The following is a 23,205-nucleotide window of genomic DNA, read 5'->3' as shown; positions in this document are numbered from 1 at the left end:
TTATTTGGGACACCTGGCAATGTCTGGAGACATTTTTGGCTGTTACAACTTAGGGTGAGAGGGGTTGCTACTGGTATTTACTGGCTAGAGGCCAGAGATGCTACTAAACCTTCTACAGTTCACAGACAGTCCTTCCACAACAAAGACTTAGCCAGCCCAAAATATCAATAGTACCAAGGTTATGAAGCCATGTTACAGAGGGATTCTGATTCTGATAACTGCACATGAAAAGTGCTTTTGTATCCATTAATGACAACAATCATCCACATGAGTTAGGGTGTTAAACTGATTTATTACTGATATCCTGTTCAGTCAGTTTCCAAATTCAAGCCTGGTAACAGAAGTAGTTACCACAAGTAAATTCATAACCTAAATTTTAAACATACAAATATATTTAAGTCTTCTAACCATGAAAGCTAATTTATTTTCCCAGTTTGATGTCTGTGTAAAGAAAAACCTGAATTGCTACAAATTAACTGTCATTTTATTAAGAATCAGACACTCAGATCCTTGAATAAAAATTCTATGAAAACTAGAGGCTTCTTTAGTGTCACTATGTGGAAAAAAATGGTTTGTAATGAATCTATTTAATTAGTACTTCATTATTACACAAGGATTAACAACAATGAAAAACAGACTGCAGTCAAATTCTTACAAAACCATTTCAAGTTTTATGTCAGTGTTTATTGAATCGAAATTTTAATCAAAACTGTGAAACTATCCTTCAAGCTCAAAGCAAGTCCTGAAATCGACTGGATTGGAAACCCATTGGAAATAGATGAATTTGTTGATTAAATATAAACTTCATGTCATTTTGGACTCTATGGGCAGTGAAGCTATTGAACCAATATGCTCAACTGTCAACAATTTAAACTTTGATTAAAATCTGAGAGTGTCCAAAGACTTCATAAAATCTTACCAGGGTCAAGAATTGGGACCCGATCACAACTGATAATACTTCACACCCAGAGTCACTTTTATAAAAAACGAAATAAAAAAATAAGTGTTGGCAAGAATGTCAAGACGCTGTTGGAACTTTTGTGCACCGCTAGTGGGAGTGTAAAATTGTTCAAACTGTTGGAAATAATTTGGTGGTTCCTCAAAAAACCAAACATACAGTTACATATGATCTAGCAATTCCATGTCTAGATATTAATATATACCCAAACAAACTGAAAACAGAGACACCAGAGCATTATTCACACAGCTGAAAGATGGAAGCAACCCACGTGTCCATGAACAAATGAATGGAGTTTTTAAATATGTTATATATATACAATAGAATTATTCAGCCCTAAAAAGCAATGAAATTCTTAAAAATGCTAAATACATGGAAAACTTGAAAACATTAAGTGAAATAAATCAGGTACAAAAGGACAAGTATTATATTATTCTACTTACTATTAATTACCCAGAACAGGCAAATTCACAGAAATAGAAATAGGTGACCAGGGGCTTGGGGTATAAGGCAGTGAACAGGACAGGGGGAAGGAGAGCTACTGTTTAATGGATATAAAGCTTCTGTTTGAGATAATAAAAAAATGTTCTGGATATGGATAGTGGTGATGGTTGCAAAATATTGTCAGTGTATTAATGCCACTGAATTGTATACTATAAATAATTAAAATGGTAGATTTTATGTTATGTATATTTTGGCATTAAAAAAAAAAAAAAAAAACCAGAACCTGAACTAAAAAACATTAAATAAATTCTTCTGGTGATCCCACCTTCTTTCCACTCCCCTCACCCCTAGGTCAGGTTCAGAAAAACAAAAATTATTTTGTTCAACAGCCTGAACTGGATTCAAGCTTACGTCTTTTGGAAAATGAAAAAACTAAGTCAATATTTATCTTATTCAGTTCCATAAAAAGGCAAAATATCATATTTATTATTTTATGACATCTGACTTTCAAATTTCCTTTAGGGGATATCACAGGAACATATACATGATTTTACACTCTGGGATTGGCCCCTTCCAAAGATAATTTCACCATGTATCTATTAATATCTATGGGAATGAACAACAATGAAAAATAGACGGCAGTCTAATTCTTACAAAACCATTTCAAGTTTTATGTCAATGTTTGTTACATCAAATTTTAATCAGAACTGTGAAACTATCCTTTAAGCTCCAAGCTCTTAAATTTATTGGAAATAGATGAATTTGTTGATTAAATATAAACTTCATACCATTTTGGACTCTATGGATAGTGAAGCTATTAAACCACTAGGCTCAACTGTCAACAATTTAAACTTTGATTAAAATCTGAGAGTGTCCAAAGACTTCATAAACTCTTACCAGGGTCAAGAACTAGGACCTGACCACAACTGATCAGGTTGTTAATCTCTTGAAATTTGATATTAATATTATAATTTATTGAGAATAAAAAAAGTAGATGATTTCAACTATATATTATTAGAGAAACATGTCATATGTATTTTAAAGATTACTTCCAGGGGAAAACATATTAAGGCTTAAGTGATACAAACATAGAAAAAAAAATCAGTAAAAATACAAACATTTTATTACTTAATAAAATCATCTTGTTTGCTTATAATTTAAGATAAAATCCTAATTAAGAGTCTTTTTTTCTCTCCATTATCATTCCTCTCTTGTACCTTTCACTTTTCGTCCCCTCCAGCCCATGTTTAATGCTCTATCAGTACAAAAAGGATAAAATTACTGCCCATAGTACTAACAAAATTAATGAGGAAAGATGTATATAGATCTCTTGAAGATGTGCCTGGTTTAAGTTGCCAAGGTAACACTGACGTTCTGAAATTTTAAATGGAAGAATTTATATTTAAAGAATGTTGGAGTCAACAGAATATATTTTAAGAAAAAGCAAAGCATACACAGCTTGTTATTCCCAAATATCAATAAATGATACATGGAACTTGAACAAAGGCAATTAAATTTAGGCAACAGTCAACAACTATCCATTAACATGAGTCATTTGAATGACAGTACTGCTTATTGTGGACTGAAAAGTAAAGCTGAAGCTTCTGGTGCTGGCTTTTGCAACTCGTTAGCTATGGAGACTAGGACAGTTACTTAGCCTAGCATAAGTCATTTAATTCTCTGAAAGTCTCACTTTCCTCAGCTGTAAAATGTGAAAGGTTAAACAAGATTAGTAAGGTCCATTTCCAAATCTAAAATTCTTTCATTCTATGATTTCAAAGGAAGAAATTTATTTATCAAAAACAAGTTACTATATACCTATTATGTTCTAGAACAACATAGTGAAGATCCTGGCATATCTATGGTAAGAAAATTAGACTAACATATACTTCTGTGGTATTATGATATGCATTGGTTTTCATCCACAGTTCCTGATTCATAACTCCCCTAGCTATTGTTACAGTACTGTATTATAATGTTGGGTATCTTATATCTCAGAGGCAGGCCTCAGGAAAGAGTCTTTCTCCTGCCCTCCTTTCACACGCCCCAAGGCAGGACTCTAATCTCCTTTTCTATTGTGGGTCTTAAGACCATCCCCAGAGAGAGTCACACCTTATGCACTGAGGGAAGGAATACTGAAGTCACCAAGCCGTCATAAAAACCCAAGAGGCCTGGATTTAGTGTCTCTGGATATCTGAATACATGGAGGTTCCTGGAGGGTGGCAGTCCCAGGGATGGCAAAGAAGTTCTGCACCCATTCCCCCATACCTCACCCTACACGTCTCTTCACCTATATCTTTTGTGATAACCTTTACAATAAACCATTAAAGGTAATTTAAGTGTTTCCCTGAATTCTGTGAGCTGTTCCAGAAAATTAATCAAACCTGATGAGGGGGTCATGTGAATCCCAACTTGAAGCTGGTTGGTCAGAAGTTCAGGAAGGCTGGACTTGTGACTGGTACCAGCCTGGGCATCTGAGGGACAGGCTTGGGAACTGAGCCCCCAACCTGTGGAATCAGACACTATCTCCAGGTAGACAAGTGTCAGAACTGAATTGGAGGACATCTTGCTGGTGTCCAAGGCTTGGTGAGTGGAGAAAAAAAACCCACACATTTGTTCACAGAAGGCTTCTGTCCTGAAGACTGTGATGTAAGAGTAGAGGAAAAACACAGTTTAAAAGAGAGTTTTTCCCTACACATCTTTTTCAGAATATTTCTTATTCCCCCCTTTTCATTAATTATGTAGTACATATTCAAAAACACTGAAAAATATAGAAAGGATAAAAAAACAAGAATAATTCCCCTATACAAACGCAATTAAGTTCATAATTGTCATGAAATCTCTTTCTTGATTTAGTTATAAGAAAGAAATGCTACTAAAGATTTAATAGTAAAATACAACTGGAAAGAACATAAATATAACCTGAATTTCGGAACTGCAAGGAAAAAATGGGCAGTAAAAATTAAGTAAACAAATATAAGGTACTAATTAAAAAGTGAAATACACATCAACAGCAAAAGGCAGTAGGGCAGACCTAAATACTAAGCACAGGCAGGATCAGACTTCTGTCCAACATGAAACCTTTCCTGTGTCCCCAGTTTAATTAGGACACCCAGCTATTACTTCCAAAAGACTTTTCACTTGTCTGTCACAGTACTTTGTATATCCAAATTGACTGAACTATTTTCATAGTTATTATTTAGTGCGTCCTTTTCCCCACTAGCCTCATAAGTGCCATAAACTCAATGATCATTTATTCGTCATGTGCCAGTGTGTCCCCAGTAAACCTCATGCATTGAATGAGTTCAATTAACATGTGTGGACTAAATAAATAAGCAGAGTATTGTTTTATAAATTTATATCAACTAATCCTGACTATTCCCAAGGCCTAAGGTCCATTTTCAGAGGAACTACTAAGAAAGAACAGTACAGATTGAATAACACTTAACTAAAATGCTTGGAACCAGAAGTGTTTCAGATTTTAAATTGTTTGGATTTTTAAATGTTTACATATACATTCCATCTTGGGGATGGGACCTAAGTCTAAACTTGAAATTCATTTATGATTCATAGATACCTAATACATATAGCCTGAAGGTAATTTTATACATTTTAAATAGTACATGCAACAAAGTTTGTGTATCCTGAACCATTAAAAAGCAAATGTGTCACTATCTTAGTGTCCAAAAAGTTTTGAATTTTAATGCATTCCAGATTTCTAATTTTTGGATAAGGTATGTTCAACATGTACCCAAATTCAAATACATTTGCCTTTAAGATTATATATTCTAGTCCAGGAATTGAAAAACTACAACTACCAGGCCAAATCAGGCCATTCACATGTTTCTGTAAATAAAGTTTTATTGGAATATAGTCAAATCCATTCATTTACATACCGTGTATGGTTGCTTTAGTGCTACAATAGCAGTGCTAGTAATTGCAAGAAAAAGCTAAAAATATTTACTATCTGGTCCTTTACAAGAAAAGCTTGCCAACCTCTGTCTTAAAGTAATGATTTTAAACTAATAATAAAAAGAAACATAGGATAATGAACTTTCTGGGTCATTCATGAAAATATTTGACATAACTAACCCATGTACCAACAATATTGCTATCTAAAAATTCAATAACTTGGCTACTTTGGTTCATAAACTTTTAAGAGTGAAGAGATTAAGCACAGTATTCATGGAAATATGGCCAACACTTCAAATACTTTCTTTTTTTATAAGCTTTTAGTAATGCTTCCAATTGTTAGCACAGCTGATTTTAATTATTAAACACACAAAACAAATTGCTATTCTGCTGTAATTATTAGGCAGGATGAACTAAAAACCACAATGCAAAATCAGCATTTCCATAGCAACCTGTACTTCCATTAGCCCCACTGCACATCGGTAGGAACTGGCATTGCTTTGTATATTAAGAAAAATCACCTCCATTAAATAATACAAGAAAAAAAAAACAACGATTTGCTTAGATAAAAATAACACACCTGTCAAGATATTAACACAACACTGCTACAAATTCAATAATATGTAAATTGGTCAATAAAAACTTTTTTTAAAAGGCTGGATTGAATGTACATCAGTTGCACATTCAATAGTTTATCTAATTTGTAGGTTTATTAATGCTACCAGTTCCGGTTGATTTCTGCTGAAATTATTGGGTAATAGCTAAATCATATAGAAACCAAAACAACAAGCATATATTTATAAATAATGTAAAAAATGAATGAAAGGTGAGGAATAAACATTTAATGAGTACCTACTGTCTATCCTAGTAAGACCTCTCATAAATCGATTTTAATAGGAATGGATTTATATAACTATTTAATTCAAAACGTCATTTTATAAAATTGGGACATTATTTTCTAAGTCAGAACTTTCTATTTCAGCTAACAGAGACTGGAAACAGAAATTTTAAGGGTCAAATATCACTGGTAAATTTTTACAGTATTCTAGCCTCTACAATGTTCTAGCTTAGTGAACTCCAATTAAAAAAAAAAAATCAAAGATGTAAATGTTTAGGGAAAGTAATGAAGATGCAAGGATTGCCAAATCGGCCAATATTAAATAAACAATCCTATACAATACAGTAACCCCTCTTTATTTGTGGTTTCACTTCCCATGGCTGCAGTCACCTGCAGTCAACTGTGGTTGGAAAATTTCAGAAATAAAAAATTCATAAGTTTTAGATTGTGTGGCATTCTGAGTAGTGTGATGAAATATGCTGTTCTCCTCCATTCCCTCCAGGGGATGTGAATCAGCCCTTTGTCCAGCACATCCATGCTGTGTATGCTGCCTACCTGTCCATTTAGTTATTCAGTAGCCGTTTCAGTTATGACTGACTGTTGCAGTATGAAAGAGTTTGTTTTCAAATAACCCTTATTTCACTTAATAACAGCCTTAAATTGCAAGAGTAGCAATGCTGACTTATTGTTATACTTGTTGTATTTTATGATTACTGTTGTTCATCTCTTACTATGTCTATAAATTATACTTTATAAGCTAAACTTTATCACAGGTATGTATGAATAGGGTCTGGTATCATCCACAGTTTCAGACATCCACCTATATTCAAGTGAACATCCCACCTCAGCTTCCTGATTTTTTGTTTTTTGTAGAGATGGGGGTCTCACTTTGTTGCCCAGACAGGTCTCGAACTTCTGGCTTCAAGTTATCCTCCCACCTTGGCCTCCCAAAGTGCTAGGATTACAGGTGTGAGCCACCACATCTGGTTCTTGTTCATTTTTCTACTACCAAATTTAAGAGCTTACCTACATCTATATACTAACACTAATACTCTGCCATTCCTCCTTATATAATTGGTGCATGATAATCAGCTCCTTTCTAAGATCAATTCTTCTGAAGTTCACTCTTGAACCCAACATAATCAGGCTTTTTTCCTTATTGGGAAAAAAAAAAACAAAAACACCCATACTTATTAAAGTCACCAGAAACCTCTACACTGTCAAATCCAGTGGCCATTTTCCATCTTCAAAGATTTTCCACACCCCTCAGAAGCAGCTGGCACAGTCATTCACAACATCCCTGTCTGAAACACCACACCCTTGGTTTTCCTTGTACTTTACTGGCTACACTTCCCAGTTTTATTTGCTGAATCCTTTCTGTCCTCTCCAGGACACAGTCTTCAGATTCTCCTCATTAATCATTTCTTCAATCCCATTGCTTTAAATACTATTTAAATGCTAACACATCCAAATCTATATGGGAAAGCCAGCATCTACCCAGAACTCTGGGGCAGTCGGCCCACATTACCATGTGACTGGGCATTTCATAATTCACATGTCCACAACAGCATTCTTGATTCCCCCCAGCCCCCAAATGTGTCCCTCCTGCAATTTTTCCCATTTCAATAATATGGCACCAGCAATGCCCCATATCCTGACACTTTACCAGTTTTACCATCATAATCCATCTATGGCTCTATCTGAACTAACATAATATTCTCCTCCTAAGTGATCTCCTGCTTCCACTTCTGCTTCCCTCCAATGCCTTCTCAAAAGAGAAGCCAGAAAAATGCTGTCAAAATATAATTCAAATAATAACACAGCCTTGAAACAATAACAAAAAAAAAACACCCTTCAAATGGTTTCCCATCATTAAAACAAATGCTAAAGTTCTCCATTTGTTTGAGGTAGACCTGTAAGACCCCACCTCAGCGGTTCCCAACCTTTTTGGCACCAAGGACCAGTTTCATAGAAGACAATTTTTCCACAGACAGGGTGGCATGGGCAGTGGTAGGGGTATGTGTTTTCAGGATGAAACTTCCACCTCAGATCAACAGGCATTAGTTAGATTCTCATAAGAGGGTGTGCAACCTAGATGCCTCGCATGTGTACTTCACAATAGGGTTTGTGCTCCTATGAGAATCTGATGTTGCCACTGATCTGACAGGAGGTGGAGCTCAGACAGTAATGCTTTGCTGGCTCGCTCTGCTCACCTCTTGTTGTGCGGCCCAGTTCCTAACAGGCCACAGACCAGTACCCAACCGTGGCCCGGGCATTGGGGCCCCCTGACCTAAGTACTCTGACTCCTGTCTCCTATCTCATCTCTACTTCTCTTTCTCTTCCCCCCTTTACTACCAATAACATTTGTCTTTCTGCTGTCTTTTGATGTTCTCCAAGCTTGTCTCTGCTTCAGATCCTTGGTTGTTTCTTCTACTTGAAATAATCTTCCCTCAGATACTTACATGGACCTCTTGCTCACTTTTTTCAGTCTGATGAAACATTACCTATACAGAAAGGCTTTCCCTCAACACTCTGTTGAAAATATCATCTCAGCTGCTTCTACTTCGCTTGATTTTCTACAAAACCATTTTCAATTGTAATATATTATTTGTTACATGGTTTATATATTTGTTCACTGTCTTTTTCATCCACTAGAAATATAAGCTCCTGAGGGCACAAACTTTGACTTAATTGCTTCTCTGTATCCCTCAACTAAAATGGTATCTGGCATAAAATAAGTGTTCAATGACAATTGCTGAATTGATAAATAGCTATTGCAATTTTTAAGAAGGATTTTTCTCTTGTACATAAACTTGAATGGTTTATAAGATTGCTAAAACTATTTAATTCAGACTCCATATACAGTGGTACCACTTCTGAAAAGGAAACTAATAAAAATATGTCTTCCTTCTTTCTGCATTAAAATTCCAGACCCTAGGAAATTTCTGGCATTTTTTCCAAAATAAATAGAGGTATATTATCTTAATAGGCTAAATGTAAGATTTCAAGTAACTCTTGGTGATAGGTACAAAAGCCATTTCCATTTAAATTCAATTTCATTTTATTGCCCTCTTCCCCAGCACACACATATACACAGAGATACCTTGGTTACTTTATTTTAGTTTTCATTAAGTTTAGTTTTTTTACTGGGTAACATACTCACATAATTATGTTAATATTAAAAGTTAAAAAATACAAGATTATAAGTCTGACAAGGTATACAGTTAAAGGTCTCCCCATCCCATGTCTGTATCTCAGTGACTCAGTTCAAACTTCAACTACCAAAAAGTAACCATTGGTATTATAGAGTGGGAGCTGGCCATTTTTTTTCTGTAAAGAGCCATACAGTAAATATTTGCAGCTTTATAGACCATCCACTCTCTGTCACAACTACTCAATTCAGCCATTATAGAGTGAAGGCAGCCTTACATAATATGTAAATGCATGTATATAGTTGTAGTTCAATAAAACTTTATTTGCAAATATAGGGAGTAGGCTGAATTTTTCTCATGGGAGTCACAGTTTGCCAAAACTTGTTACAGAACAGTTTAAATACAATGTCTATTTTATAAAAAAAAATGCTAAAGGTAGCGTTGAAAGAGACTTCAGTGGAAGAGACTGCCACAAAGAATGCTATTTGAAACAAAAATTCATAATACCCATAATGATGTGTTATAATAATTTATATTTTCATATAGATTTAGGACTATTCCCAAATGACTCTCCATAATTCATAATATATTAATCCAAATATTTTCTTCAACCTCTTCATGGGACAATTATGAAGAACTGGAAGAACATTAAGACAAGGCAGACTGGTCACCTAATGAACAGTGTATTGCCAATCATTAACTCTGGCTTAAAATTTTCTCTTAAAGGGTAGATTAAATACGTAATTAAAATCTCCACAGAATGCATTAGAGAAATAAACCATAGTCTATATTTAAAAACACAATTTCAAATGTCTGTTTCTCAACCAGATTAATTCCAAAATGCATGTTTCTAATAAGTCGTACAAAGGATTTAATTTAATAAAATGAACCAAGATTAGAAAGAACCAAATCTCTCCAAAAAGCAGAATGCTGTTACACTGAATAACCTGATTCTCAAAATTCAAAGGTATGCTAGGAATATATCTTACCTTAGATGCCATTCTCATAAAGAGCTTGTTTTGATTTTCTGCTGTTCCCATCTTTTCATTTTTGACTAAATCATTTAGGCTTAAATTATCATCATCGTGAAAGTATCTGACCCTTTCTTTTTCCTCATGGGTTGAAACCTATGACAAAATGAACATTATGAATTTAATGAAAACACAAGTCTCTGAGGTATTTCTTAATGGATTACAGAAAAATCTAATGTTAAATATAAAAATCCCATTATATATCACAACTTTTTCTTCCAGTTTATCCCTAATCTACCAGCTTCCATGTTAAAGAACTTCCATTAGAATTACACTCCCTACTTCTGCCTCTTTCCTCTCCTCTTCCCCAGGGATGGAAGCATGATAATATCTGATTTCTGAGTTTTGATGAAACAGCAAAACTGTTCTATCCCTTCTTCTCTCTTTTCTGCTCTTCTTCTCCTTATGGTTAAAATTTCTTACCACTGTGGTGGGAAGACTGAAGTTATCCAGACATGGAGTAAGTATATCAAAAACAGAGGTGAATTATTAGCAAATCCACTGCTATGAACTTAATGATTATGTTGCCCCAAAATTCACAGGTTGAAATCTCAATATGAAGGTATTAAGAGGCATGGTCTTTGGGAGGTAACTGAGTTCTGATCATGAAGTCCTCAGAAATGAGATTAGTACCTGTGATGGTTAATATTGAGTGTCAACTTGATTGGACTAGGTATTGTTCCTGGGTATGTCTGTGAGGGTATTGCCAAAGGAGATTAACACTTGAATTAGTGGACTGGGAGAGGCAGACCCATCCTCAATGTGGGTGGTTACCATTTAATTAGCTGCCAGTGCAGCTAGAAGTTGAAAGGACTTGACTCGCTGAGTCTTCCGGCCTTCATCTTTCTCCCATGCTGGCTGCCTCCTGCCCTTAAACATCAGACTTCAACTTCTTCAGCTTTTGGACTCTTGGATTTACACCAGTGGTTTGCCAGGGACTTTCGGACCTTCAGCCACAGACTGAAGGCTGCACTGTCGGCTTCCCTACTTTTGAGATTTTGGGACTTGGACTGGCTTCCTTGCTCCTCCATTTGTAGACGGCCTATCGTGGGACTTTAACTTGATATTGTGTGAGTCAATACTCCTTAATAAACTCCGCTTCATATATACATCTATTCTCTTAGTTCGGTCTCTCCAGGGAACCCTGATTGATACAGTACCTCTATTAAAAGACATGAGAATTTGTTCTCTCTCCCTCTTCTCTCCGCCATGTGAGGGTACAAGAAGACTATCATCTACAAACCAGTAAGCATGCCTTCATCAGACAATGAATCTGCCAGCACCCTAATCTTAGACTTCTCAGACTCTAGAACTGTCAGAAATAAATTTCTATTATTTAAGCCACCTGGTCTATGTTATAGTAGCCCAAACTAAGGCACCTACTTCTAATTACTAAACCCTTGTTCTGTAAACAGCTTTTATCAAAGCAAAGCTGAGATTCTGGTGTCCATTTAATTTAGTCCCAGATGTTTCTTTCAGTTGGTTCCATACATCCAGGTGTGGAATAGAAAAATACTATTTATTTCCTCCCAAATTAAATCTTTGCAATGCTGCTCTCACATTACCTTATCCAAATAAAACCCTATCTTTAACCTCTTTGAGATCTTTGGAACAGGGGTGCAACGACATTTCCCAACATTACTATTCTTGTCTTTACAACTTAAATCTCATATCCCATGACTTCAATCACCCCCTGGCTCCACACACTTAATTTCTGGCCCTCTTGTCTTTTCATTACACTCAAAGAGCAAACTCTAATCCTGAATGAAAGTGTCTACCTTCTTTACTCCCATACCTAGAATGCTCAGTAGTATGCAACTCAAAAAGGACCCTCGATGTCTTCTGACAATGCATTTATGGATCCCTAGTCAGTTCCATCATTTCATATAATTCAAACCTTTACTATTCTCTCCTGCACCTCTCCAAGCACCAAATTCCTCCCTTTACATTAGAAGACATATCTATTCCACTCCTATTTGTTGAATTAATTAATTAGAACCTCTAGCAACACAGGCACTCAAAAGGCAAAAAAAAAACATTTGACAGAAATATTCTGAATGAACAGATCTTTTGTGTATGCAATCACCACTTGTCTGATCTTCCAAATTTAAAATAAAAAACCTAACTTGGGAAAGCTGACTACGTTGTTTTTGCCATCTAAAAGGCCTCAAGGTAGTGCTAAAAACTAATTGCTAGAGTTGGAAAATGGAACAGAAAATTAGGTTTATAAAGGATCATGGCACCTACATAATTAAGCCATTACTGTGTATGGATACCCCATCACCAGGTCTCAAGTTAGCTGTCTAACACTAGTAACAGCTCTGGTTTTCCCTCCCTGAGAGCTATAGCAAGTATGCCGAAAGCAGCTGAAAACAATATCAAAGAAATGTACACTAAAATTAAAATTCTCTTAAACATTCAATGTTAACAACTATTTGAAAAAACATAGCTGGATTAGTTTCCATTCTGTAAAAGGCAAAGAGATATAACTAAGAATAAAAGCAATAACATCATTTACTATCTTCCAATATTGGCATTTGAAGGCTACATTTCAGAAAATATTTTGCAGTCTGATACAAAAAAAGCCCCAAGGGAAAGAAGGAATTCTGAATTAATAAACAAAGACATATGTTAAACATACCATCTGTCTCTTTCTTCTTCCTCCTTGTGATTCCAGAGATTTTCCTGGTGTGTTCACAGGCCATACTCTACCAGACGGATCTGTTCGGACAAGGATTACTTCTTGCTGGTCTTCATTCTGTAAAAAGATTGAGATAACTATTGAAATTATTGCGAAGAAAGCTGAATGTTTTTATTTAATAACAAAAAAAAGCATTAAAATGATTTAAGTTTTCACATAATATTGTAGATTGCCTTAAATCTCTTGAATTTTCATTATTCTCTATATTGTAAAATGACCATAATCATTATACAGTGTGAAAAATATCCAATGTTTTAGTATTTTTTAAAAAGCAATCAAGAAAAGAAAATTTCAAATAAAAGTTTTCATCTAGACAATATTAAAAGATGACGATGTATCAACAGTACATGTAGCATTGTATGAGAATGCTCATCACTTATGCAGCAGATGTAATGTTTAACATCTTTTTAAATTTAAAAGATCCTATTAAAAGTTGATTATAAGAAATAAAGCAATGACAGACAAACTTGCTAAACCAGCAAATATAATAATACTACATGTAACTTCTACTCTTCCTATTAACAGCCTTCAAATACCTTTCAGTTTTCTGACTCTTCAGAAGTAATTATATCCCACATACTTTCAAGCCATAATATTTTTCCTACAAACTTTTCGCCAAGTATAAGCCTGGCACAGTACAGAGTAAGGGTAAACTTTATTCTATGATGGAAATGGAATGTTATTGGAAGGACTCTAATAATCAATAAAGAATATTAGGGAATGACAAAGGAAAATAAATTATTATACTGAAAAGACACCTGGACTCAAATGTTTATCACAGCACTATTCACAACAGCAAAGTCATGGAATCAACCGAAGCATTCACTAATGGATGACTGAGTAGAGAAAATGTGGTGTATATGCCCTGGAATACTACACAACCATAAAAACGGAAACATCTTTCACAGCAGCATGGATAGAACTAGAGGCAATTATCCTAAGTGAAATAACTAAGAAAATCAAATACTGCATGTTCTTACTTAAAAGTGAGAACCAAACAATGGGTACACATGGACCTAAAGAGAACAGACACTACAGTCTCCAAAAGCGAGGAGGATGGAAAGGGCGTAAGGATTGAAAAAATTGCCTATTGGGGATAACGTTCACTATTCAGGTGATGGGTAAAACAGAAGCCCAAACCTCACCATTACACAATATATCCCTGTAACAAAACTGCATATGCAACCTCTAAATCTGTTTTTAAAAATTAAAAACAAAAATAATATTAAGAAATAAATTCATTAAAAATCTATTTGACATAAGACCAAGCAAATTATTCATATTTTAGTTTTATTCTCAATCAGAATCAAATGTAGGAAAAAATCAATCCCAATTTCATTTAATAGATGTTAGTTCCCCAGCTGAAATGGAAGAAAAATAATACATATCTATTCTTGATCTTACATTCAAACACAATACTAAATTGATACCAAAGATTATGATTACTTTTCTTCCTCAATACATAAATGAACATTGATTAATGAAGTGCCATCTTTTAAAAGATATTTTTACTCACCCCCTTACCAGATAGTAGAGATAGGCAACACATTATAATCTGGCTTCTAACTTTACCTTACTGATAAAGCTGGTGTCCCTAAGGACTTTCAAATTACTAAGTCCAATACATAATTAACAAATTATCATATTCTCTGATTTGAAAGCATTTGGTTCTGTTTATTACATTTTCTAGCCTGAAATTCTTATTCCAGTTTTAAACACTCTACCCTCTTCTGGTTCTGCCTTTACCACTCTGACCCGATTCATTCATTTATTCATTCATCCATTTACTCATTCATTCACCAAATATTTCAGAAATGTCTATTTTATCTTAGGAGTAACAAGAAATATAGCCCCTGCCTTCTATAAGCTTATGGCCTAGTGGGGAAACTACTCCCCACATGAATTATTAACATAAACAAAGTCACCTTCACTTTCTCCTCCATTTCCAGCTACCCCTCAAATGCTGATGATTCTAGGGTTCCTTGGTTTCTACCCTTCTGCCTGAAACCTAATCAATGCCCATATCCCCCCAAAAATTCACTGTGTTAAACACAAATATAATCATGCTATTCTTCGCCTAAAAATCTTCAGGAGCCATTTTTCAGCTAGAAGATCAATACCACTCCAAGTATGCCCCACAGACCATTACAAGTCCAAGAATTACTAGCTATTAAATATTTGTTACTAATCCATGATGAGGTAAGTACAGAAACTGAGTGTTTATAAACATTTATAGCAATTGTATAGAATTAATATGGTTTGGCTCCATGTCCCCACCCAAATCTCATCTTGTAGCTCCCATAATTTCCACATGTTGTGGAAGGGACCCGGTGGGAGATGACTGAATCATGGGACAAGTCTTTCCTGTGCTGTTCTCGTGATAGTGAATGGGTCTCACAAGATCTGATAGTTTTAAAAATGGGAATTTCTCTGCACAAGCTCTCTCCTTCCCTGCTGCCATCCACATAAGATGTGACTTGCTCCTCCTTGCCTTCCACCATGATTGTGAGGCCTGCCCAGCCATGTGGAAATATAAGTGCAATTAAACCTCTTTCTTTCGTAAACTACCTAGTCTCGGGTATGTCTTTTACAGAAGCATGAAAACAGGATAATACAAGAATCATTTTATGTTGGTTCAGTCTAAATAAAAACTTGGGACTTTATTTCATGTATCTTTATTTCATCTTTCTGTGATTAATTTTTATTGTATTTTATAAAACTATTAATCCATCATGGTCAGTAAAATTTTAAAATATATATAAACAACCCCGATCCTACACCAGTCTAAATAGTACTACGTAATGAAATAAAGGTAAAGCACTTTCACACAGTACACAAAGCCTTCAAATTTGGGCCCTAGACTTTTCTAGCTCCTTGTAATTTTTGTAAATGTACTGTAAATTTTATTTCCTCTGTATGCAACAATTATCCCTTCTTGCTCAACTAGGAAATTAAGAATTTAGTCACAGCCAATGTTCTGTTCCCAATAATTTTAGGCATATGTATGTTGCTAGACTGTAATCATTTCAGGAACTATTTGTCTATTTATATTTATCAGTCTTTACAGGACAAAGACTAAGCTATATACTACTTGGTATCTCTAGGACCTGTTACAGTGTAAAACAATAATGGGGATTCAATAAATGCTTGATAAACGTCATTAACAAACTGGTGCCTCAGAGAGATTAATTGTACTTGCAAAACTAACCCACTTTCCCCTTTAGTCAGCTCTTTCCTCCCTTTGCTGACTTTCTGTTCCTTAGGACTGCCAATACAGAAGATCCCATGTTGCTCCATTTTGGGTAACAAGACAGAATGCATTCTAACCATCTACATGGCTTTAAAATACAAGACAAAAATGAGAAGTTCACTCTACACAGAAAATATGCAAAAACATTTTCATCATCCATGTAATTTTGTAATATATCTCAAAAGAAAGCAGAAACACTTCTTCATATAACTAAAAAGCATTTATAAAATCTTTCCATTTTCATAAGAATGCCAAATGCTCCAGGTTTTTAAATTATCCCCAACAATTATAATTTGCTCTGGAGGACTTTATATTTTAAAAACATCAAAACTGATAATTTATTAAAGCATTTTATATAGATACTTTAATTAACAAATCCCAAAATGCTCTGGAACCTTTACTCATTAACTCATAAAAGAGCTTTCTGGCTGACAAAAATCATGGATTCTTATTTTAAAAGAAGAAAGGAGAAAACAAACACTTTATATAAAGCTACAAAATCAATTTATTAATATAACCAGAATAAATCTTCCTATTGGTATCTACAATATTTGTGAGATAATAAATAATTTTCTCCCACAAGTGTATATCATTTTTATAGTAATAAGAAATTGAGGATTCAGGAGATTGTGGCAGACACAAGGCAGGAGTAGACTGTAGCTCTAGAGAGAGCATCATGCAGGGGCTTGCACTGTGAATTTTAGCTTTAGATTGAATGTAAGAACAAACCAACAATCCAGAGAGGATCCATAGACCCTCTGAAGGAGCAGACTGCTCCTGTAAGACCCAGGAGACACCCCAAATACTGTGAGTGTCCCAACTGTGGAAGTGGGAACACACTTCCTCCCAAACACATACCCCCACTGGAGAAGCTGAAGGTCTGTTTGCAGGAGAGGTTTCTGACTTTACCTGGAACTGAGTCAAGTTAGAGAGCCAAGTGAAATACAGAGGTATAGGAAGCAGCTGAAAGGCCCTGGGAGCTCACTGGGTCCCCAAACAGCCCATTCCTCCCTGGCACCACAGGGACCCATCAGGAGGGTGGTCAGAGAAGCCAACGGTAAAACTCCACAGGGAAAAGAAATTACCTAGCTGAACTTTATAAACAGTTTGAACAGGGTGAGAAACCTCTTGGCCAGAACTCGGAGGAATACATGAATCCAGTGTACACACTTCATAGGCGGGGGAAGAACTAAAGCCCTTTTCTCTTGCAGCTAGAAGGCGGATATCCTCTGGCAAGTTTTCAAGCCCAATTTGCCCTCAGCCTGGAAACAGACATGGCACTGTTGGTGGGGGGTACAGTGAGAGTGTGACTGGCCCTTCAGTTTGCGTGTGAGCTGGGTGAGGCCCGTGACGCCGGCTTTCCCCCACTTCCCTGACAACCTGCATGACTCAGCAGAGGCAGCAATATCCTCCTAAGTAACACAACTCCAGTGACCTGTGAATCTCAGCAGCCCCAGCAAGACCCACCCACGGAGAGTCTGAGCTCAGACATGCTTAGTCCTGCCCCAACCTGATGGTCCTTCCCTATCTACCCTGATAGTGGAAGACAAAGGGCATATAATCTTGGGAATTCTAGAAGCACATTCACCACCAGTCCCTCTCCACACTACTATAGCTGATGGTCTCTGGAAAGTGCCACCTCCTATCAGGAGTCGAACCAGCACAAAAATAGAGCACAAAACCACCAAAGCTAAGGACCCTCACAGAGTCCAAGATAGCATCAAGAAAAAATACAAGAAGTACAAGGAATACCTGGGAAATTCATTGCAAAAAGATCTTTGCCTATGCACACTGTCATCAGGTTATCCAAAGTTAAGACGAAGGAAAAAGTCTTAAAAGCTGTGAGACAGAAGCACCAGGTTATCTATAAAGGAAAACCCATCAGATTAACAGCCGATTTCTCAGCAGAAACCCTACAACCTAAAAGGGATTGGGGAACCTATCTTCAGCCTCCTCAAACCAAACAATTTTCAGCCAAGAATTTTGTAACCAGCAAAACTAAGCATGATATACGAAGGAGAGATACAGTCGTTTTCAGACAAAGGCTGAGAATTTGCCATTACCAAACCACCACTATAAGAACAGCTAAATGGAGCTCTAAATCTTGAAACAAAACTTTTACATCAAAACATAACCTCTTTAAAGCATAAATCACCCAGGACCTATAAAAGAAAAATACAAGTTAAAAAACAAAAACAAACACCAAAGTACAGAGGCAATAAAGAGCATGATGAAAGCAACAGTACCTCACATTTCAATACTAACACTGAATATAAATGCCTAAATGCTCCACTTAAAAGTTACGGAATAGCAGAATGGATAAGAACTCACCAACCAACCATCTGCTGCCTTCAGGAGACTCACCCAACACATAAGGACTCACATAAACTTAAAATAAAGGGGTGGAAAAAACGCATTTCATGGAAATGGACGCCAAAAGTGAGCAGGGGTAGCTATTCTTATATCAGACAAAACAAACTTTAAGCAACAGTGGTTAAAAGAGACAAAGAGGGACAGTATATAATGGTAAAAAGGCCTTGTCTAACAGGAAAATATCACAATCCTAAACATACATTCACCTAACACTGGAGGTCCCCAATTTATAAAACAGTTACTAATAGACCTAAGAAATGAGATACACAGAAACACAGTAATAGTGGGGGACTTCAATACTCCACTGACAGCCCTAGACAGGTCATCAAGACGGAAAGTCAACCAAGAAAGAATGGATTAAAACTATACCCTGGAACAAATGGACTTAACAGATCTATACGGAGCATTTCATCCAACAACTGCAGAATATACATTCTATTCAACAGCAGATGGAATTTTCTCCAAGACAGATCATTTGACAGGCCATAAAATGAGCCTAAATAAATTTAAGAAAATTGAAATTATATGAAGCACCTTGTCATACCACAGTGGAATAAAATAAGAAATCAATCTCAAAAGGAATCTTCAAAACCATCCAAATACATGGAAATTAAATAACCTGCTACTGAATGAGCACTGGGTCAAAAAAAAAAAATTAAGATGGAAATTTAAAAATTACTCAAACTGAATGACAATAATGACACAACCTATCAAAACTTCTGGGATACAACAAAGGCAGTGCTAAGAGGAAAGTTCATAGCCCTAAACAACTATATCAAAAAGTCTGAAAGAGCACAAGCTCACATTCTAAGGTCACATCTCAAGGAACTCGAGAAACAAGAACAAACCAAACCCATACCCAGAAGAAGAAATGAAATACCCAAGATCAGAGCAGAACTAAAAGCAATTGAAACAAAAAGAAAAATACAAAAGATAAATGAAACAAAAAGCTGGTTCTTTGAAAAGATAAATAAAATTGATAGACTATTAGCAAGATTAACCAAGAAGAGAGAAAATTGCAAATAACCTCGCTAAGAAACAAAACAAGAGACACTACAACTGACACTACTGAAATACAAACGATTGTTCAAAGCTACTATGAATACTTTTATGTACATAAACTAGAAAAGCTAGAAGACATGGATAAATTCCTGGAAGGATATAACCCTCCTAGCTTAAATCAGGAAGAATTTTTAGATACCCTGAACAGACCAATAACAAGACATGAGATTGAAACAGTAATTTAAAAATTACCAACAAAAAAGTCCAGGACCAGAGGAATTCACAGCGGAATTCTACCAGATATTCAAAGAAGAATTGGTACCAATCCTTTTGACACTATTCCACAAGATAGAGAAAGAAGGAAACCTTCCTAATTCAGTCTGTGAAGCCAGACTCATTCTAATACAAAAACCAGGAATGGACATAACCAAAAAAGAAAACTACAAATATCCTTGATGAATACAGATACAAAAATCCCTAACAAAATACTAGCTAACCAAATCCAATGACATATCCAAAAGATAATCCACCATGATAAACTGGGTTTCATACCAGGGATACAAGGATGGTTTAACACATGCAAGTCAGTAAGTGTGATATACCAAATAAACAGAATTAAAAACAAAAATCACATGATCATGTCAATAGATTAAGAAAAAGCATTTGACAAAATCCAGCATCCCTTTATGATTAAAACTCTCAGCAAAATAGGCATACAAGGGGCATACCTCAATGTAATAACGGCCATCTATGACAAACCCACAGCCAACATAATACTGAATGGGGACAAGTTGAAAGCATTCCCTCTGAGAACTGGAACAAGACATGGATGCCCATTCTCACCACTGCTCTTCAAAACCATACTGGAAATCCTAGCCAGAGCTATCAGACAAGAGAAAGAAATAAAGGGTATCCAAATCGGTTAAAAGGAAGTCAAACTGTCACTGTTTGCTGATGATATGATTGTTAACTTTGAAAACCCTAAGGACTCCTTCAGAAAGCTCCTAAAGCTGATAAAAAGAATTCAGCAAAGTTCCTGGATACAAGATTAATGTACACAAATCAACAGCTCTTTTGTACACCAACAGCGACCGAGCAAAGAATCAAATCAAGAACTCAATCCCTTTTACAATAGCTGCAAAAAAATAATAATAAATAAAATTCTTAGGAATATACCTAACAAAGGAACACCTCTACAAGGAAAATTACTGAAAGAAATCACAGATGACCCAAACAAATGGAAACACATCTCATTCATGCTCATGGGTAGGCAGAATCAATATTGTGAAAATGACCATACTGCCAAAAGCAATCAACAAGTTCAATTTAATCCCCATCAAAATACCACCATCATTCTTCACAGAATTAGAAAAAACAATTCTAAAATTCATATAGGCCAAAAAATAGCCCACATGGCCAAAGTGAAACTAAGCAAAAAGAACAAATCTGGAGGCATCACACTACCTGATTTCAAACTATACTATAAGGCCTTAATCACCAAAACAGCCTGGTACTGGAATAAAAATAGGAACACAGACCAACAGAACATAATAGAGAATGCAGAAATAAACCCAAATACTTACAACCAACTGATCTTCAACAAAGCAAACAAAAACATAAAGGTGGCGAAAGGACACCCTTTTCAACAAATGGTGCTGGGATAATTGTCTAGCCACATGTAGTAGAATGAAACTGGATCCTCATCTCTCACCTTACATAAAACTCAACTCAAGATGGATTAGGAACTTAACCCTAAGAACTGAAACTAAAAATTCTAGAAGAAACCCTTATAGACATTGGCTTAGGCAAGAATTTCATGACCAAGAACCCAAAAGCAAATGCAATAAAAGCAAAGACAAATAGCTGGGACCTATTAAACTACAGAGCTTTTGCATGGCAAAAGAAACAGTCAGCAGAGTAAAGAGACAACCCACAGAGTGGGAGAAAATATTCACAATCTATACATCTGACAAAGAACTAATATCCATAATCTACAACAAACAAATCAGTAAGAAAAAAAACAAACAGTCCCATCAAAAAGTGGGCTACGGATATGAATAGACAATTCTCAAAAGAAGGTATACAAATGGCTAACAAACATGAAAAAATGCTCAACATCACTAACGATCAGGGGAATGCAAATCAAAACCACAAGGCAATACCACATTACCTCTACAAGAATGACCAAAATTTAAAAATCAAAAAAGAGTAGATGTTGGCATGGATATGGTAAATAGGGAACACTTCTACACTGCTGGTGGGAATGTAAACTAGTACAGCCATTATGGAAAACAGTGTGGAGATTCCTTAAAGAACTAAAAGTAGAACTGCCATTTGATCCAGCAATCCCACTACTAGGTATCTAACCAGAGAAAAAGAAGTCATTATTCGAAAAAGATACTTGCACATGCATGTTTATAGCAGCACAATTCACAACTGCAAAATTGCGGAACCAACCCAAATGCCCATCAATCAACCAGTGGATAAAGAAACTGTGATATACGTGTGTGCGTGTGTGTGTGTGTGTGTGTGTGTGTGTGTGTGTATGTTTGATGGAATACTACACAGTCATAAAAAAGAATGAATTAACAGCATTTGCAGTGACCTGGATGAGACTGGAGACTATTATTCTAAGCGATATAACTCAGGAATGAAAAACCAAACATCAAATGTTTTCACTGATATGTGGGAGCTAAGCTATGAGGACACAAAGGCTAAGAATGATACAACGGATTTTGGAGACTTTGGGGGAAGAGTAGGATGAGGGCAAGGGGTAAAAGACAACAAATATACTGCTTAGGTGATGGGTGCACCAAAATCTCACAAATCACCATTAAAGAACTTATTCATGTAACTAAATACCACCTGCATAAAAAATAATAAAAATTAAACTTAAAAAAAATGGTATTTATCTGCAAAAGATACTTTAGTCATACTAAATTTCCATTTACCCCAACAGATATTTAAAACTTAACTGTCTTCCTCACATTCCCAGGCTAAAGACCAAGCTGCATACTGCTTGGTATGGATGGGACCTAGCACAGTGTCAAACAACAGTGGGTACCCAATAAATGCTTGATAAATGAAATTAACAAGCTGGTGCCTCAGAGAGATTCATTATACTCCTAAAGCTAGCCTGATTTCCCCTTTACTTTCCTCTTCTACCCACTTCTCTAATTTCTGTTCCTTAGGCCTGCCAATAGAGATTACACTAAGTTTTGCCACTTAGGGTAACCAAGACGGAAACACTGAGGAGCTCAGAAAAAATGAGTAAGTTCCCAATTTGCTATCACATTAATGCAGAATATGAGGCTTAACAATCTGTATCAGGCCGAGGCGGGCGGATCACGAGGTCAAGAGATCAAGACCATCCTGGCCAACACAGTGAAACCCTGCATCTACTAAAAATACAAAAATCAGCTGGGCGTGGTGGCACGCGCCTGTAGTCCCAGCTACTCGGGAGGCTGAAGCGGAAGAATCACTTGAACCCGGGAGATGGAGGTTGCAGTGAGCTGAGATTGTGCCCCTGCACTCCAGCCTGGCA

The 23,205-nt window shown here is 36.0% G+C and overlaps 1 protein-coding gene across 3 annotated transcripts in view; it reads right to left on the bottom strand.

The window, feature by feature from the left end:
• CWF19L2 (CWF19 like cell cycle control factor 2) overlaps window positions 1-23,205 on the bottom strand; it is a 112,767-nt gene that overhangs the window by 38,670 nt on the left and 50,892 nt on the right. For 2 of the 3 annotated variants that reach the window (XM_032285699.1, XM_032285698.1), the window contains exons 11-12: window positions 12,977-13,093; window positions 10,294-10,431 (exon numbers count right to left, since the gene is read on the bottom strand). In XM_032285699.1, the coding sequence (XP_032141590.1) occupies window positions 10,294-10,431; window positions 12,977-13,093 (255 nt within the window). The remainder of the gene's footprint in view (window positions 1-10,293; window positions 10,432-12,976; window positions 13,094-23,205) is intronic. The other variant, XM_032285700.1, reaches the window with a different exon arrangement.

The sequence above is a fragment of the Sapajus apella genome, unplaced genomic scaffold (genome assembly GCF_009761245.1).
Source record: "Sapajus apella isolate SASKATOON/1434 unplaced genomic scaffold, GSC_monkey_1.0 scaffold16, whole genome shotgun sequence".
Taxonomy (NCBI): domain Eukaryota; kingdom Metazoa; phylum Chordata; class Mammalia; order Primates; family Cebidae; genus Sapajus; species Sapajus apella.
This window is presented reverse-complemented; position numbering and strand designations above follow the sequence as displayed.